Here is an 18,689-nt window from a genome sequence, read left to right on the forward strand (position 1 = left end):
ACCACTTTTCTATGTATATGGTACCAAGGAATTGAACCTGGGTCTTAGTGCATGTTAGGCAAGCATTCTATCACTAGGCCAAACTCCCAGCCCCTGGTCTCTGTCTTTCTAGAGAGACCATTGGCCCTTGCTGGGGTCAAGAGAAGCTTGAGCTATTTCCTCTTCACTGCTAGGCCCCATCCTGGCTGTCCACCTGCTGGGAGCCAAGTCCATCCTTCCACCTGCAACTGCAGCTGGCTTCTGTGCCATGCTCCACTAACACTTGCTCCTTGTTATCTGTGAAGAGCTGAGCTCATAGACCTATCTGACAGCAGTGTGATCGAATCCCAACTGTGGTCGTGGTTGGATTGCCCGAGGCCTGGATGGAGAGAGAGCTGAAAGCTATTAGGAAGTGAGGCTCTGTAGATGGGCGGGCAGGGGCTGCTGGGGTAGGGGTTCTGGTTTGGGAATAGGCTGCAGGAGTCTGAGCCTTCTCAGATTTCTGTTTCCCTGGGCTTTTGAGGTCAAGGAAGTCATATTTGTCTGGAGTATGTGTATTGTGGTGTGTGTGTGTGTGTGTGTGTGTGTGTGTGTGTGTGTTCTAGGGCATCTGAGGGCTTTGGTCTGTGTTTTCCTGTTTCTACTGCTGTCCATACTCTTTTGTGTCTACTCATGTGCCTGCATGTGATTTGTTGGCCATTCCTGAACATATACATGTTCACTCTTGCCTTGGGACAACTTTGTGTATATTTGTTTTCGTGTGTCCACTGCGTGTCCTTATGTCCTTACATCTCAGCTGTAATATAGATGCAGAGATGAGTCCTGGGAGACAGTTTGGGATGCTTTGACCTTTCCTGGTCTGCTTGCTTTGTCCTCTTCTGGTTCTACAGGTATCCTAGCAACACTGCTGGTAGTTGCCTAGCAACCAGGTCCCCATCCTTGGAGAATGAGCAAGGCCTGCCTGTGGGGGGAAGGCCTGCTCTCCCTCACAGAACATGCCATGGTTCAGTGGGAGCTGGATACTTAGGGCAGAGGTTACCCATATGGCCTTGTCATCGCAGTGGACTGTGCCTGTGAACCCTATGCTGAGAAGAGTTCACAGGAACCCTTTAGCCATGTGCATGCCAAGGCTCATTTCTGGGACCTGCCTGTGCAGAGGTGCATGGGGTGGGGGCATAGCTCCAAGCGACAAGTGAAACTGGATTTCCGTATGTTTCTACACTATTGATAGGCCGTCTCACACCTGTGAAGCTTCATCCGCAGGAGAAGGATCTCAGTGGCCATTGCTTATGCGATGCCCAGTTTATGTTTGTGTTGGCCTGGACATGCAGTAGGTCCAGCAACACATAGTAGGCATGGTACTAGTACTGGGCCCTGGGTCCAGGCAATCACCTATGTGTTCACAACAAGACCCTTACCCTGAAAGCTGGTCAAGTCAGGGCAGTTGCCCGCTTGCTGCTGTGTCAGCCTCACTGGACACCTGGCTAAAGGCACATTTTGGGGCAGGGAGGCAGTCCAGAACCTGCATGTTGTTGGACATCTGCATCTGCTTCCAAGTGAGCAAACATCTCCTTGAGTCTGTGTCTGGGTTCCTGTGCGTGTTTTCATTTGTGTCTGTAGATGTCTCTGTGGTGGGACCTAGTCCTTTCTGTGTGGGGTCTGTGTGTCCATCTCTTTATCTTGTGTTTGTCTCCATCTGCTACAGGGCCCAGCGGCACTGGGTGGGCCACAGTCCTGTTTCTCATGGCCCCCTCCCTTTGCTTGCACAACCCCGCCTGCTCTAGAGCTGCAGCCTCCTTCCCCTCCCCCGCTCCTGGCTGCCGCACTGACTGCTGCGTCTCGTCTGGAATCTGCTGAGGAGCGCGTGCTCAGCCTGTGCAGACCCTGCGTGGAGAAAAGGGGTAGTGCCCAGCCCATTCTGCTCTTGTCCACCCCATCTGCTGTGGAGGGCTGGGGTCACCTCAGTCCCCGCTCTCAAGGAGGTTTTGGAGGTAAGGACTGGGCTGGGTTTGGGCAGAAGCCCTCCGGGGGGGTGGGGCTGGGGCTGCTCAGCAGGGCAGGGAGGGGCAGAAGGAGACTGTGTTCCGCGTTTGTGTCCTGGGCATTTCTGGGAGAATCTTGGTCTGGTGTCTGGGCATGCAGGAGGGCAGTTTGGGCGGTTCTGTGTGCATGTCCGAGTGTCTTAAGCCCCTGTGTGTGGATCCATGTTTCTGTGTAACCATCTCCATGCAGCTGCCGCCTCTGCAGCTCAAACGGGAGGGGTTGTGTTGGTGTCCTGTGTGTGTCCTCTGCCTGGGTGGCCCTTCTTCCCAGGTGTGCGTGTGCACGTCAGTGTCTTCAAAGGTGTGTCCATGTGTCTTTGGAGGCCTGTGGGGCTTCCTGCGGCTGCTGGCTGTACCCCTGTGATCCAGGTCTCCCGCAGGCGACTTCTAACACTGGTCTTTCACTCTGGTGTTCTGTCCCAGGTGCTGAACGGAGTGGCTCTGCAGGGTGGCGGGATGGAGTCCCTCTTCCCTGCCCCATTTTGGGAGGTCTTCTACGAGAGTCACCTTCAGGACAACCTGTCCCTCCAGACCACCAATCACACTGATCTGCCCCCCAGACTGCTGTTCAACGTGAGCGACAGCAGCTTCCTGCCCCTCGGCCTCAAGGTCACCATCGTGGGGCTCTACCTGGCTGTGTGCATCGGGGGGTTGCTGGGGAACTGCCTCGTCATGTACGTCATTCTCAGGTAGGCTAGGCCTTACATGGTCCTTTCAGAGTGTGGAGGGGAACTGAGGTGACGGGTTCTTCTGGATGAGCGTCCTGCTTCCTCCATTAAATCCTCTTTCTTTCTGTCTGGGCTGAGGCTCTGGGTATTCAACTCCTGCCCTGTCCCCATTTGTCCAGGGCTAGGCATCACCACCTAGAACTTCGGTGTGAGCTGCAGTCAGGCTCTGTGCCAAATGGTTTGTGTGAATGGCCTCATGGGGACCAGAGCAAGCCCAGGAGATGGCTCTTCCCAGCCTGCCCCAGACGAGCAAAGGGAGACATGGGGCACGGTGCTGGGAAGGGCCTGAAGCCCCTTCCCCGTGGCTCTAGGGCTCTCTGCTTGTGGTAGGAGGCTGGCCAGGGCGACCTTCGTCTTGTGGGCAGAGATGAACAAGCTTGGGGCTAAGGGAAGACCACCAAGGCTAGATAGTTAGGTGCTAGGGACCATGTGGGGGCCTTGCTAAGGGCATCCTGGGAGGATAGCCCAAGGCGCAGGGTGGGTGGGCAAGGAACATGGACAGGGAGTGTGCCCTGGGTCAGTGTGAGACGAGCAGTGATGGAGCCGAGCGCCTTTAGGGGGACTGGGGACACTGGAAAGGTCTTGAATGCCAGATTGGGGGGCACTAGGTTGCTGTGGGAGGTACCTGAGCGATCAATAATGGCACAGCTAGGGGAGGTTTCTCTCTCTCCTTCCCTTCCCTTCCCTTCCCTTCCCTTCCCTTCCCTTCCCTTCCCTCCCTTCCCTTCCCTTCCCTTCCCTCCCTTCCCTTCCCTTCCCTTCCCTTCCCTTCCCTTCCCTTCCCTTTCCCCTTTTCTTTCTTTCTTTCTTTCTTTCTTTCTTTCTTTCTTTCTTTCTTTCTTTCCTTTCTTTGCTAGTCCTGGGCTTGGGCTCAGGGCCTGAGCACTGTCCTTGGGCTTTCTCAAGGCTAGAGCTCTACCACTTCCAGCACAGCACCACTTCTGGCTTTTTTCTATGCATGTGGTACTGAGGAATTGAACCTGGGGCTTCCTGCATGCACTCTACTACTAGGCCAGACTCCCGGCTGAGGTTTCTTTCTTTTAAAAAAATGGTTATTATAAAGGTGATATACCAAGGGGCTCTAGTTATATAAGTCAGGTAGAGAGTACCGTTTCTCTTTTGGCTTTTCCCCCCTTAGCCTTAGGCCTGGGTGCTGTCCCTGAACTCTTCTATTGCTCTGAGCCATACCTCTGCTTCTGGTTTTTCTGGTGATTCATGGAGACAAGAGTGTTGTTGACTTTCCTGCCTGCGCTTTTTTTTTTTTTTGGTTGGTGGTGGGGCTTGAACTCTTACCACTTTGAGACTCAGCGTCACTTTAAGTTTTCTAGTGGTTAATTGGAGGTAAGAGTCTCACAGATTTCGTGCCTTGGGGTTGGTTCTGAACTGAGATCCTCAGATCTCAGACTCCTGAGTATCTAGGATTATAGGTGTGAGTCACCAGTGCCAGGCTAAGAGTACATTTCTTTTTGGACAATTCCACTCCTTCCTTTACTCTTTCCCAGTTTTTTCCTCCTATCCTAACCTATAGTTCATTTTCAGCATAGTGGCTAGGGAGAACACTGCTGAATTTGTTTACTCTTTGTTCATTTCTGTGAGGTTTCTTTTGTTATTATTAATGTTTTGGTTCCAGTCCTGAGGCTTGAACTCTAGTAGAAATTGTCTCTGAGCTTCTTTTGTTCAAGACTAGGGCTCTACCACTTGATCCACAGCTCTACTTCTTGATTCTTCCCTTTTGTTTTCTTTTTTTCTTTCTTGTTTTTTGTTTGTTTGTTTGTTTAATAGAAGAGTCTCATAGACTTTCTTGCTGGCTTTGGACTGTGATCCTCAGATCTCAATCTCCTGAGTAGCTAGGATTACAGGCATGAGCCACCAGTGAGAGTTCTTAATAATCTAGGTTGTTCTCCCTTATTTAGAAAGAGGCAGGTCTGAAGGAAGCAGTCATGGTCCCCTATGATCTTCCAGATCCCAGTAGAGGTGTTGGGGTGGAAGTGTGTTAGTGGAGAGAGGTCAGGGCCTGCTTTCCCACATTCTCTGAGGTTCCCCAGCAAACCCTACCTCACCTCAAAGTAAGCCATGGGTATGCAGTGTGTGCGTGTGTGTGAGTGTGTGTGTGTGTGTGTGTGTGTGTGTGTGTGTGTGTGTGTGTGTACGCGCGCGATGTGCATGTAATATTCTATGTCTCTCCTAACTGTTTTGGCCCACTTCCTGGATTAGAGGTCAGTCGTGGTCAGTAGTGGTCAGTGGCTACACTGGCAAGGAGTAAGGCCAGATTCCAAGCATCAGAATCATCTGATCTAAGCCCTGCTTTGCTTTTTTTTTTTCTCCATCTCTCAGGCCTTACAAAAATGAACTAGATCTACTGAGCTTGTTTTTTTCCTTCATAAAGATAAAAATGGTGCTTTTGTGGACAGGTGAGGAGTGCAAAGGAAGGGATGACATTGTCCAAAAAAAGAAATGTAGTCATTGCCTAAGAAATGTTGCCCTAATAATAACAACGAGATTGTATTAACAATAGTGCGTTTGTGAATCTCAAATGAGGTTAAAGTCCATGTAAAGAAATTGGCATGGAGATCCACCCCCCGCCCCTTCCTCTTTTTTTTTTTTTTTTTTTGCCAGTTGTGGGGATTGAACTCAGGGCCTGAGCACTGTTCTTGGACTTTCTTTTCCCTCAAGGCTAGAGCTCTGCCACTTGGGCCACACCATCACTTCCAGCTTTTTTTTTCCTCCTGTGTATGTGGTACCTAGAAACCCCAGTGTTCATGCATGCTAGGCAAGCACTCTACCACTAGGCCAAACTCCCTGCCCCAGATCCACCATTTTCATGGTCATTGTTACATTGTTAGTGTGGATAAGGCCTCTTCCTGCTTAGTCTTCATCTCTTTCTTTCTTTTTTTTTTTTGCCAGTCGTGGGCTTGATCTCAGGGCTGAGCACTGTCCGTGGACTTTCTCAAGGCTAGAGCTCTACCACTTGAGCCTCAGCACCACTTCCGGCTTTTTTTCTATGTATGAGGTACTGAGGAATTGAACCTGGGTCTTCGTGCATGCTAGGCAAGCACTCCACCACTAGGCCGAACTCCCGGCCCTTCATCTCTTTCTTTAAGGGAATTAAACCCCAGGTTCCTTTACGGCAGCTACACTGATGTAGAATATTGTTGTCTCTACTGCTGTCCCCACGGCACCGCCACCACCACCAACATAAGCACTAGCACCCTTACCATCACTATATTGCTATCCTAATTATCCTAATCGATCATTCCATTAGCATCATTACCCACCTCTCCACCACTACCACAGCAATAATATATACTTATCAGTTTCTTACAGAATTCCCAGTCTTGTTTCACACACTTAGATCCAGCTATATCCTATCATTGCCTCTCTTCTTCCTATCACCATTCCTTTTTATGTCCCCCATCACTTTTTCTTTTCTTTTCTTTCTTTCTTTTTTCTTTCTTTTTTTTTTTTGTGGCTACTGGGGCTTGAACTCGGCCTGGTGCTGTCCCTGAGCTCTTCAGCTCAAGGCTACCACCCTACCCTTGAGCCAAGCCCCACTTCCTATTTTCCAGAGGTGAATTGGAGATAAGAGTCTCAGGTCCTTTTGTGCCCAGGCTGGCTTTGAACCTTGATCTGCAGATCTCAGCTTCCTGAGTAGTTAGGATTATAGGCGTGAGCCACACCCAGCCCTATCACCTTTTTATTTCCATTGTTACACAGCTGTGAGAAGTAGGAAGACCTTTGGCCTGGTTTTAAAGACTTCAGAAACCTCTGATACTTGTAGGCCAGCAGTTGAGTCTGAGCAGGGTCTTGAGGGAGACTCAGAGGCAGGAGGGCATGCTGGTGCCCCTTGTGCTCTAGACTGGGCAGACTAGACTTCAGGGCTTGCAGCCCTTTGGTGGGTGTCAGAATCACATGAGGAGCTTCGTGAGGCTTTCTCCCCCCATGCCTGTCCTCCAAGTCTGACTTGGCTGGCATGCTTCCTTGGGTTGGGCACTCTGTTGTGTGGCCGGGAAGACTGGACTCTCTTTTGTCCTTGGCCTCTAGGTCTGGGCACAGTGGCCACCTGGAGACTTTCTTTCCCTGTTCTCTCTGTAGGCACACCAAGATGAAAACAGCCACCAACATTTACATCTTCAACCTGGCGCTGGCTGACACTCTGGTCTTGCTGACGCTGCCCTTCCAGGGCACAGACATCTTGCTGGGGTTCTGGCCGTTTGGGAACGCTCTGTGCAAGACAGTCATCGCCATTGACTACTACAACATGTTCACCAGCACCTTCACGCTCACTGCCATGAGTGTGGACCGCTATGTGGCCATCTGCCACCCGATCCGAGCCCTGGACGTCCGGACCTCCAGCAAAGCCCAGGCTGTCAACGTGGCCATCTGGGCGCTGGCCTCGGTGGTGGGTGTTCCTGTTGCCATCATGGGCTCAGCCCAGGTGGAGGATGAAGGTCAGTGGGCAGCCCCTCCTCCCTGCCAGGCTCCCACAGGTTGCTAGCCGCCTCTCTGACCTTGTTTCTCTTCTGCAGAGATCGAGTGTCTGGTGGAGATCCCAGAGCCCCAGGACTACTGGGGCCCCGTGTTTGCCGTCTGCGTCTTCCTCTTCTCCTTCGTCATCCCCGTGTTGATCATCTCCGTCTGCTACGGCCTCATGATCCGGCGGCTTCGCGGCGTCCGGCTGCTCTCGGGCTCCCGTGAGAAGGACCGGAATCTGCGGCGCATCACCCGGCTGGTGCTGGTGGTGGTGGCTGTGTTCGTGGGCTGCTGGACCCCCGTCCAGGTCTTTGTGTTGGTCCAGGGCCTGGGCGTCCAGCCTGGAAGCAAGGCGGCCGTGGCCATTCTGCGCTTCTGCACAGTCCTGGGTTATGTCAACAGCTGCCTCAACCCCATCCTCTACGCCTTCCTGGATGAGAATTTCAAGGCTTGCTTCCGCAAGTTCTGCTGCTCGTCTGCCCGGCACCGGGAGATGCAGGTGTCGGATTGTGTCCGCAGCATTGCCAGGGATGTGGGCCTTGCCTGCAGGGTCTCAGAGACCGTCCCGCGGCCAGCATGACTAGGCGTGGAGCTGCCCCTGGGGCCGGTCAGCCCGCAGAGCCCCTCCACACCCAACACGGAACTCACACAGGTCACTGGTCTCTAGGCAGAGCCCGCAGCCCTGGAGGGCTTCCCTCTGGCCCAGGGGAAGGCCTAGTAACATCCCGGGACGGGTCAAGGCACTCGGCTCCTCTGCGGCCTCTCGGGCTCAGCTGCTCTCCTGGAGCAGGGCCGGAGGGCACACGAGGATTCGGCCTGGAAATCCCCACAGCACCGGTGGACATGTCTCATGAGTCAGTGTCCACACGTTCTCCCCAGCCTCTCCCCTTCAGCGTCAGCTGAGCCCTGCCTGGGTGGGCTCCCTCCTTGAGGTCTAGCAGTAGTCGTGTGGTTGTGTATGTCCTACGTGCTATCAGCTGTTTGCATGGCAAACAGGATTCCGGCCGCCCTCGACCTTGCCGGGCTGTGTCTCCATGGGGCCACTGGATAAGCTTTGTGGTGCCCGGGAGTACAGCGGGCAGTTTCTTTGGAGTGTGGCTGGCCCTCAGCTTGGAGCTGCTCTGACATTCAGCCTGTGGGTGCCGGGGTGTGGCCACGTCGCCCGGGAGGGGGAAATGGGATGGATTCACAGGTGGAGGCCTTGAGTTGGTCATGTGCTGGCAGCTTTCTGAAGGGTCTCCTCACACTGCCTCCTACAGCCTGTGGGCCTGGACCTGTCCTGGCCCTACTCCCAGCCACCTTCCCTTCAGGAGGCTCATGGGAGCTCTGGCCCAGAGGCTTTCCAGTGAGCTTTCTTCCAGAAGGTCCACTTTGAAACTACCATATGAACGATCGTGTTGTGGACCATGAGGCGAGCTCTGCACTCGTAAAGCCAGTGCCTTGTGTGCTGGTCTTGACAGCCTTATCAGGGCAGGATACATGCTCTATCTGGAGGTCCCATAGCCTCCCAGGCTTTCCCACACAGACCTCCTTTGCTTGAAATCAGAAGCCAGCAGCCTGCCATTGGACGGACACTTGGCAGCCTCACACTTTCAATGGCTCTCCATTTACAAGCCTCAGTGTGTCTCTGGAAAAGGCATGAGCTTGCAGACAAACAAGAGTTTGGTTTCACATGCAGAGCCAGTGTGAGGGGTTTTGCTTGGCAGGGCTTGCTTCAAGGACCATCTGGGTTTGCGGGGCACGCGAGGGGTCTGTATCTTGGGACTTGTACCTGTGGGCACCAGGAAAATCAGATGGCTTTGCAAGTGCTCCTCCTACTGACAAGAACTGAAGTACCCATCACATTTACAATCACAGAGACTGTGATCAGGTGACCTCTGAGGTAGCACTGGGGAACCTGGCAGGGGTCCTTCCTGCAAGACATCCAGGTGAGAGCTGCCCACCTGTACTATGCTTTTCACCAATAGTGAAAACTTGGTGATGTATACATCTTCATGTATTTATGCATGCAATAAATGTATTTCTCTGTGCATGTGTTCAGCTCTGAACTTGTCTCTGGCATAATGAAGGAGGGTATAGTAAACACCTGCTCACCGACTGGTGCTGTCCTTAGGTGTTTCTGACTTGAGTCACATAAGGACTGGATGTTGGAGGGATTTCTCCAGGATTGGCACCTGGCAGGATGGGCTGTGGGACCAGGTGGATAAGATTTTCTACTTGTTTTGCCCCCAGTAGAAGCTCTAACAGGAGGATCTCATTTGGTGGGAGGGAAACTAGTTCATGCTGTTACAGGGGCTGAAGCCTCCCTTTCTGTACAGTCCCCAAACAGTGGAGCCACCCTCTCTCCTTCCCTCTGGGACAATGGCAGACGCCCTTCTCATGCGGAGTTCTCTTCACTGTAATTTTTTTTTTTTGCTAGTCTTGGAGCTTAAATCCAGGGCCTCGAGGCTGTTCTTGAGCTTTAGTGCTCAAGGTTAGTGCTCTATCACTTTGGCTGTTTTGGTGATTAATTGGAGAAAAGAGTCTAAAAATCTCATGACAACTTTTCAGCCCAGGCTGGCTTTAAACCACGATCCTCAGATCTCAGCCTCCTGAGTAGTTAGGATTACAGGTGTGGGAGCCATTGGTGTTCCCCCTCTTCCCCCCGTTTCTTTCTTGTGCTGGCATTGGAACTTGAACACAAGATCTTGTGCTCTAGTTTGGCCTTCTTGTTTTTGGCTGATGCTCCACCACTTGAGCCATGTCTCTGTGCCAGCATTTTGCTGGTTAATTGGAGATGGATTCTCATAGACTTTTCTGCCCAGGCTGGTTTTAACGAAGATCTTCCAGGTCTCAATCTCCTGAGTAGCTAGGATACCAGGTGTGAGACGCAGCAACAGACATACATTGTTCAAATAGAAAACTCCGCATCAGGGGAAAGTTTGTCAGAGTAGGCCCCACTGCGGTGGTGACAGTGCTCTTGGGAGCCACATGGCGTGGACCTGGTTGAAAGGGCTCACGTGAGTGGTCTTAGGCTTCTGACCTTCCTGCCAAATGGTCAACCCCCATCAATGTCTGCAGGAGGTGGTGAGCAGGCAAGCAAGGTGATGGAATCCTCACAGGTGAGTGTGCCCCAGTACTCCAAGGCCACACTCCTCCCTGAGTCCTTTCTGCCTCCATCCAGACCCTCATCCTCTTCTCCCCCTCCATATGCCTCTGCTCCTATCATCTTCTGGGCTTGGTCAAGTCCAGCTTGTTGGGAATTTGTTTTCCTCCTTTTTGTTAAGGGAACCATAGAACTTTCCTTACAGGGTTATGGGGTAGGTAGTGGTGGGCAGGAAGAAGTCAGGGCCCCAAGGGACCTCAGGAAAGCCTGAGTTCACTGGCTTCTTGACTTTGCCACCAGAGGGTGCTGTGGGCTTAGGGTAGGCCCAGCAGAGGGCCTGGAGAGGTTGCCATGTCAGTGGCCATGACGGGCTCTCCGGGCTACTTGGTTGAGTCCTCCCTTGGATATGAGGAGAGCAGAGTAGGGAAACAGGCCCTGATGAGAAGTTCTCATTCCGTTCTAGTCTTGCTGGCTCCTGGCTGTCCCTGCGTCTTGGTTCTCCCAGTCACCCTAAGGGATCTGCAGAGGGAGGGAGATTTATTCCCATTGCTATATTGTGGAAGAGCAACGGAGCCATCTAGAGAATCAAGGGTCTGGGCCTTCAGAGGAGACTTGGTTGTCACCCACTGTATAATGACATCTTCCTGGGATCGGAGTGGGAGGCCAGATCCAGGGTTCCTAGCCTTGTCCGAGACTGGCACACTCAGCAGCCTGTCCCTGCCCCCATCGGACCTGCACCTTTTCTCACCTTGTTCCTCTATTACATGTTCATTACCCTACACAGCGGGTTCTCTTACTTCCATGCCTAGGATGCACGAAGCTCTGGGAAGCGTGATCAAGCTTTGGCTGGCACCCTGGAGAGCCTCTTACCTTATGCAGGAACATCAAGGAGTGGTAATTACATTCTGTTGGGGGTGGAAAGGTGCAGCTTGTTGTTCTTGGCAGAATTACGACGTGGGTAGTGGTTTTAAAAGTACATAGCCCTCAGTGCAGCCCCATATCATGAGGATACTCAAGCAACTCAGTGGAGCAATCGCACCCTACCAGCAGCTGTGGGACTGTGCCTTTTCAGAGGACCCCTCAGCCCCTCTCCAGCCTCCAGAAGACTAAAGCCTTGCTGGCATCTTGCCTGAAATCGATGGGACACTGAGCCAGAACCACAGAATAAAGCACTCATATTTCTCAGTAGCAAAACATTTATTATTTTTCAGCTTCTAAATTTGAAAAAAAATTAGTATACAGTATTAGCAAACTAATACAATGCTGGACCAGGGACAATACTGGTCAGATGACATTGTCATTTTGAGCTGATGGAAGCCTGGAGAGTGAAGTACCCCTGATCTGAACTCAGGCAGAGGACCAGACATCTGACAAGCTGGAACATGGAGTGGGCTGGGGCGGGTCATGCACGCTAGGGGGCCGGGGGAATGTCGATCTCTGAGTCGAGAGGACTCACTGCAGGATGAGGCTTGTGAGCCAGCTGGAAACCAGGGCCAAGAGTGGGCACTTGCTCCAGACCCACCAAGCAGCCTTGGCGAGCATGCCCTCGACCCACAGCTTTGGCGGCTGGTGATCCTGGAGCACCTGGTATTACACAGTCTCTGACCTGGGGCTCCAGAATGTGGCTTCTGCAGCAGGCAGGCCATAGCCAGGCCCCAGGGCTACCCAGGAAGGAAAGGTTTCAGATCCAGACACAGTGGCTATCTGTTGGGACATAGCTACTAGAGGCTAGGACCTGCGTTCTTTCTGCTGTCTCAAGAGGCAGTGAACGGCAAGGGCCTCACTGGTTTGTCTGCATGGTCTGTATCTGTGGAGAACCCAGGGATGGGGTTTGAATTCTGACCAGGACGGTTGCTGTTCCTACACGGAAAGAGATAAGATGGTGGTGGTGTTCAGGTCTCTCTCTACGGTACGGAGCGGGTTCGGCGCCCCCGGCACAGGACCATGGTCTGGAAATTCTTGCGGAAGCCATCATCCAGAAAGGCATACAGGAAGGGGTTCAGGCAGGAGTTGGCATAGCTGAGGCAGGTGATGGCATAGGAGAGGGCAATGACCAGGGGCGCCTGGGGCACGTCTGAGGTCAGAGACACCACAGAGGCCAGGTGGAATGGCGCCCAGCAGAGGAGGCACACTGCCAGCACGGTAAGGACGAGAACAGTCACCTTTCTCTTGGCCTTGCTCAGGGCCCTGGTGCCGGCGCAAAGCCGCATGGCCCACAGCCTACGCAGCAGGTCCACGTAGAGGACACAGATGGTGCACACAGGGACCACAAAGCCCAGCAGCAGCGTGTAGAGGCGGCTGGCCTTGAACCAGGCCCGTTCAGGCCTTGGGAAGCTCAGCCCACAGCTGGGCACCTGCAGCTCATTGCTATAGACATGTGCAAAGGAGAAGAAGGGCAGAGCCATCACCGTGATGTCCAGCCAGACACACAGACTGGCCACCTTTGTCCCCCACGGGTGCCTGTGGGCGTGCGGCAGGCTCTCTCGGTGGCCAGCACCAGCAGGTAGCAGTCTGCACTCATCACGGTAGACACTGGAGAAGATGCTGTAGTGGTCGACGGCCAGTACCAGCTTGCAGAGCGGCTCACCGAAGGGCCAGTGCTGCAGCAGGTGCTCAGCAATGTTGGCCCGCAATACCAGGGTGAAGAGCCCGTCGGCTACGGCCAGGTTCAGCACAAACACGTGGGTCACGGGTTTCATCTTGGGCGCTCGGAGGATCACATAGATGACAGTGCTGTTGCCAGTTAGCCCTGTGGCACAGATTTCAGAGTACACGGCTGGCGGGAGGGCGTAGAGCAGTGACAGTGGCTCAGGAAAGGTGGTGTTGGTGTGGCTGCCCCTGTCCTGGGACAGGTTGGTGCCCACAGAAACAGGGAAGGCGCCAGCTCTGCTGTCAGGAGACTGAGTGCCCAACATGTGGCATCCTGGGGAGTTTGAAGGCAGAGGTCTGGGCAGGGCCCGCCTTGGTCTGGGTATTGGGAAAAATAAACAAGAAAAGTTTGGGAACTGGCTGCTGGAACAGAGGTCGCCTCCCACCTGTGGTCCCACAGCCTGGTAGAGCTCTCTAGCTTCCTGCTGTGAGCACTCTGGGTGGATCAGTTCCTCTCTGCAGAGCCCTCCCGTGAGGGCATCTGAATACCTTCTAAGGATGGTGAATTTGGGGTTGGCTGCAGCAGTCCCCCCTTCCGGGCACCCTCTCTGCACGCACCTCCCCCCGAATCCAAGTGCTCTTGTCCCCTTCAAGCCATGTAGACCCCACTTGCACAGTTGCGCTTCCCTCTACTAACCTGTCTGGGGCCTGTGGCCAGAAGCTGTTGGATGGTGGATGCTCCTGAGCTAGAGGTGACCTGTGGAGGCAGCCCTGGCTGACAGGCTCCCAGCAGGGGCCAGAGTCTACCCTCCCGGCAGGGCTTCCGAGCGGGTGACTCAGCCCTAAGGCTTCCAGCCTGGTTCCCAGCCCACCGCTGTGCTGTTAACTGCGGGAGGGAGGGAGGCAGGCAGGTGGGCCTCGATTGCTGACTTGGGACCTGTGGAGGCAGGTGCTTCTCTCCACGCGGCACTGTGCCCCAGTGCCTGCTGAGGAGCGTGCGTATGTCTGTGCATATGTGTGCTGGTGTGCTCGGGGAGTTTACCACACAGGCACTAAGGACATCTGTACTTCTGCCTAAGAGTGCTACCGCGCTGGACACACTTCCTTGTGTATATACTAAGATATGAGTGTATCCTGGGCCTACTCCTGAGTGGGAGTGGGGTGCGGCCCATGCCATACGTGTGTATTCCGTGTGTGTGTGTGTGTGTGTGTGTGTGTGTGTGTGCTGCACGTGTCTAGTGTCTACGGGCCTGTGGAACATGTTGTGCTCATGTGCTGCACGTGTCAGCCTCATGAGGTTTCTGAGGGTGACTCCTCCTTGCCTCTAAGGGGTCCACTTGTGTTGTGGGCTGAACACAGGGCCAGGGACTGTAGATCCTCAAACAGAAATGGGATTTTTTTGGTTACAGGAAACGTAGAAAATTCTTTTTCCTAAAAGGGAGCACAGACCTACGCAAAAGCTGGACTAGTGAAGAGAGGCTCTGGAGAAAGGTGTTTGCTCCTGGCCCCTTCTGAGCTATTAGGGGGGCTACTGGGCAGGGGGAGCCACACTTTGCTCCTGTCTCTGTCATGCTCTTCCCTTGGGCACCTGGCACAAGCTGCCTCTGGCTGTGCTGAAGCTGGGATGAGTGGTCTTGGGGGCAGACAGTTCCTTAGTGAGGACTCGCCGGCTGGAGGGGCTGTGTGTTTTCAGTCTGGGGAGATGTGGTTGTCCATGGAAATGGAAATGGAAACAACTGTCCTCTGGATTTCAAGGCCATCACATGTACTTGGAAGGCTGGCTGCAATTCCATTTTATTTCTTTCATTTATTTTCTGTGTTTGTGGTACTGAGGAATTGAACCCAGGGCTTCATGCATGCTAGGCAAGCACTCTACCACTAAGCCACGTTACCAGCCCCGAAGGCTGGCTTCTTGTATGAGTTACTGTGTCAAGTCTGTCCTTGTGCTCCTCTGGACAAGATCAGGGCAGGAACCTAGACAGTTGCCCTGCATGCCCAGAAGGCACCAGGCCTGAGACCTTGTCCAGGAACCCTGTGGGTGGGCCCCCACCTCTCCCTATAGACTCAAATATGTAGACACTCAGCGTAGAAGCTGCATGGACGGCAGGGTCCTAGGGGCAGGGCTAGCGCTGGGTCTGCGTGTTAGGGAAACTCTAACGGGAGGAAGTGGGTTCCATGAGGTCGGGAGCTATTAATGACCACGAAGAAAGATTGGTCAGGCTGAGTTTTGTGATATGGGGGTAATTGTAGGGGGCAGAGGTATTGGATAAATTTATGGCTCCTGGAAATCGGAAACGTAACAGTGGGATCAAGGCGTTGACAGAAGCATGGGCTGGGTCAGGCAGCAGCCAGGGAGTAGATGGCTGAACTCAGTCTCAGCACCTGGACACAGGGTGTAGCCAGGCTTCCTATGACCCAGACAAGGCTGTGGAGTGTGTCTCATCTCATCGGACCTGACCACAGGCTCCAGACAGGTCGGCAGAGAGAAGGGCAGCTGTGTAGGTGGGGTATACAGAGCTTGAGGAGGGCAAGAGTGCTTGGATTCAGAGGGTCTGGGGCTGCACCTGGCGGCTGTTCAGAGAAGTGGCTTTGAGTCTGCTTATTGTGCGGGGGGTGAAGGAATGGCTGGGAGGGGAGATTGGTGCAGCTAACCCCAAATCCACCATCCTTAGAAGGTATTCAGATGCCCTCCCAGGAGGAGACCTGCAGAGGGCAACTGATCCGCCCAGAGTGCTCACATCCAGGTTCCCGGCTCTCTTGCAGGGCTCCCTTGGCTGTGTCATGCCTTCTGTTGGCAAGGGCCATTTGAGCCTGGGCTCAGGTGAGGGGAGGCAGGCCCTGAACATTGGGAGGGGAAATTGGGCTGTCTGCTCGCCTTAGACCCTGAGCCCTTCATTCATTCACAAATATTTGCCCATGGAATACAACCATGGAGTAGAGGGGAAAGTCCTGCCTCTAGGGGCTAACTCCTGATTGGGGAGGTAGACAGTGACTAGAATACAGAGGAAGGTGAGAGCTTCATGCAAGCAGGTAGAAAGGGGGAGGCTGTCTGCCGGGACCTAAGGTCAGAGTCTCTGTGGGGCAAGAGTGGGGAGCAGGGGCTTGGCAGGGGCCCTACTTGGGTACTGTGGAGGACGGGGAAGTCAGAGATTGGATAGCCGTGGGTCCTGGGCGACCCTTTCTGCCCTATGCTGTGTCTGTGGGAGGCACAGCACTTTCAGGCCTTCAGGAAAACAGCAGGGGCTTTCTGGCCGTCCCATTTGGAATGGCCGAGGGAGAAAGCTATTAGCTGTCCCACCTCTTCCCCGCTTTCCCGCAGGCTCGGCAGGCTCACGTAGGCGGCAGGGCCCACTGAGGGATTCTGGCGTGACTTACAGGCACGAACAGGAAGGAGCAGAATTGCTCCACTGGGACTCAGCACTTGCTCGCTCTGCTAGAATTGTTTTAATCAATTACCAAAGCACTTGTTGGCTACTTCTCTTCTGCTCATCCATAGAGGCCCCATCCACCGAGAGGCATGGAAGGGATTGAACGCAAGCCAAAGGGGGTAGTCTTGGGGAAAGGGCACCTCCCCTTCCCAGGGCTCCCCCCATTCCCCCACCCCCCCTGGCTGTTCTGTCTCCCAGGGCTTCATGGAGGAGTCACTGTGCCTGACTTCCGGGCGTGTCCCTGGGTATCTTAGTGTGTAGAAGGGCTGTCAGCAGAGCTGGAGATGCAGCTCTGTGATAGGAGAGGACTGGAGAGCTTCACCCAGCCCCCTGTTGTGAGGGTAGGGCAGGGCTGTGGTCACTAGGACAGCAGCAGCAGCAGCTGGATGAGCAGGGAGTGAACAGAGGCTTTCTAGTCTCCAGTGGAGGGGTCACTCTGGCATGCCAGTGTGTGTGGACCCCTCTGCCAGTGCCTTTGCTGGGAGGACCTCCCAGACTCCCAAGACTGGTCCAGAAATGTTTCAGGGCCAATGTTGAACATGAACCTATCTTTTTCTTCTTTCTGAATTTTTGCTGAATGAGCCTTAGACAGGCAAGACAGATCCTGACCTAGGGCTTTCTCTCCCTCTTTGATTCCCTCCTCTTTCTTTCTTTCTTTCTTTCTTTCTTTCTTTCTTTCTTTCTTTCTTTCTTTCTTTTTTCTTTCTTTCTTTCTCTTTTTGTTTTCTTTCTTTTTTTTTGTGGGTCGTGGGGCTTGAACTCTGGGCCTTGTTGCTGTCCTTGACCTCTTCAGCTCAAGGCTACCACCCTACTCATTGAGCCTCAGCACCCCCTTCCCGTTTTCTAGTGGTTAATTGGAGATAAGAGTCTCAGAGATTTTAGTGCCTGGCCTGGCTTTGAACTACGATCCTCAGATCTCAGCCTCCTGAGCAGCTAGGATGACAGGGCTCTAGTTCCTTCTTTATTGCCATCCTGCCCATAGGCTTGCTTATCTCCTGCTGTGGGGCCAGGACCTGTGCTAACCTGGTTTATGGGCCTAGCACTTGTGAAAACCCTTCTGAGGGGCACCAGTGGCCAGAATTGTTGACCATCTGTGAGCAGATGTGGGAGGGGGAGGAAAGGGGCGGAGTCAAGCCTCAGGCTAGCTTAGGTAAAATGAAGTGGGGCTCAAAAGCCAGGAAGTAAAAACAACAACAAAAAAACCAACAACAACAACCCAAAACAAACCCAACCTCTTATCCCCCCCCAAAAAAACCCCAAATCCCCCAAGCCCCAAACCAATCACATTAATGAATGACTTGATTAGGAGCATACATAACTTTTTTTTTTTTGCTCTCACATTCTCTTAGCTACAGCATACAGTGGAAATACACTCCTCTCCATTCTTGCCTAGAAGATTACTGTGGCATAAGAGCCAGACAGGCATATCTTGAAGAAAGATAGTTGTCCTGGAAAAGAACATTTGGCAAAAATGATTTATTTGATCATAGAAGTGCTTGCAAAAACAACTTAAACATAGTGAGGCATATCCTTTGTAGGGATGCTCAGGGAGACATGTGTATAACAGTGGCACAAATGTTGTAAACTGACTAGATTTATTATCTTTAGACTGGATTGATAACATCAAACACTGTAACTACAAAAATGACTGCCTAAAGGAATGGTTAAGTTAAATGCCCCGCTCTACCTTCCCAGTATAAGTACACTAATGTTAGAAAGCTTGGTCTGGTTTTTTCATGTGTGTCTTTACTAGGTCAGGTGTGTGCTGTCATTTCCTTTGCTTTCTTTTACTAGATAAATTGCTTCTCGGGGCTGGGAGTTTGGCCTAGTGATAGAGTGCTTGCCTAGCATGTACGAAGACCCGGGTTCGGTTCCTTGGTACCCCACATACACAGCAAAAAGCTGGAAGTGGTGCTGAGGCTCAAGTGATAGAGTGCTGGCCTTGAGAAAGTCCAAGGACAGTGTTCAAGCCCTGAGCCCAAGCCCAGGACTGGCAAAAAAAAAAAAAAAGATAAATAAAAATAAATAAATAAATAGCTTCTCTTTCCTTACCTTACCTTGTCTTGTGTCAGAGAGAGAGAGAGAGAGAGAGAGAGAGAGAGAGAGAGAGAGAGAGAGAGAGAGAGAGAGAGAGAGAGAGAGAGAGAGAGAGAGGGAGAGAGGGAGAGAGGGAGAGAGGGAGAGAGACAGAGACAGAGAAAGAGAGAGAATATTTCTTATATTGGTCCTGAGACTTCAACTCAGGGCTTGGGTGCTATCTCTGAGCTGTTCTTGCTCAAGGTTAGCACTTTACCACTTGAGCCACAGCACCACTTCTGGCTTTTCTACGTATGTGGTACTGAGAAATCGAACCCAGGTCTTTGTCCAT

The 18,689-nt window shown here is 52.8% G+C and overlaps 2 protein-coding genes across 2 annotated transcripts; one reads left to right on the plus strand and one right to left on the minus strand.

Moving 5' to 3' along the window:
* Positions 1–1,876: 1,876 nt before the first annotated feature.
* Positions 1,877–9,117, plus strand: LOC150039202 (nociceptin receptor-like). Its single transcript, XM_090327971.1, has 4 exons — positions 1,877–1,970; positions 2,445–2,710; positions 6,842–7,197; positions 7,276–9,117. The coding sequence occupies exons 2-4, from the start codon at positions 2,478–2,480 to the stop codon at positions 7,797–7,799; spliced, it is 1,113 nt and encodes a 370-aa protein (XP_090184097.1). The 5' UTR covers positions 1,877–1,970; positions 2,445–2,477; the 3' UTR covers positions 7,800–9,117.
* Positions 9,118–12,208: 3,091 nt separating this feature from the next.
* LOC150039203 (neuropeptides B/W receptor type 2-like) lies at positions 12,209–13,219 on the minus strand. The gene is given in 3 exon segments (XM_090327968.1): positions 12,209–12,756; positions 12,759–12,829; positions 12,831–13,219. Coding segments are annotated over 3 exon segments (1,008 nt in total).
* Between the last annotated feature and the right edge of the window lie 5,470 nt (positions 13,220–18,689).

This window comes from Megascapheus bottae, unplaced genomic scaffold (assembly GCF_031878675.1).
Source record: "Megascapheus bottae isolate mThoBot1 unplaced genomic scaffold, mThoBot2.hap1 HAP1_SCAFFOLD_348, whole genome shotgun sequence".
In the NCBI taxonomy this organism is placed as follows: Eukaryota; Metazoa; Chordata; class Mammalia; order Rodentia; family Geomyidae; genus Megascapheus; species Megascapheus bottae.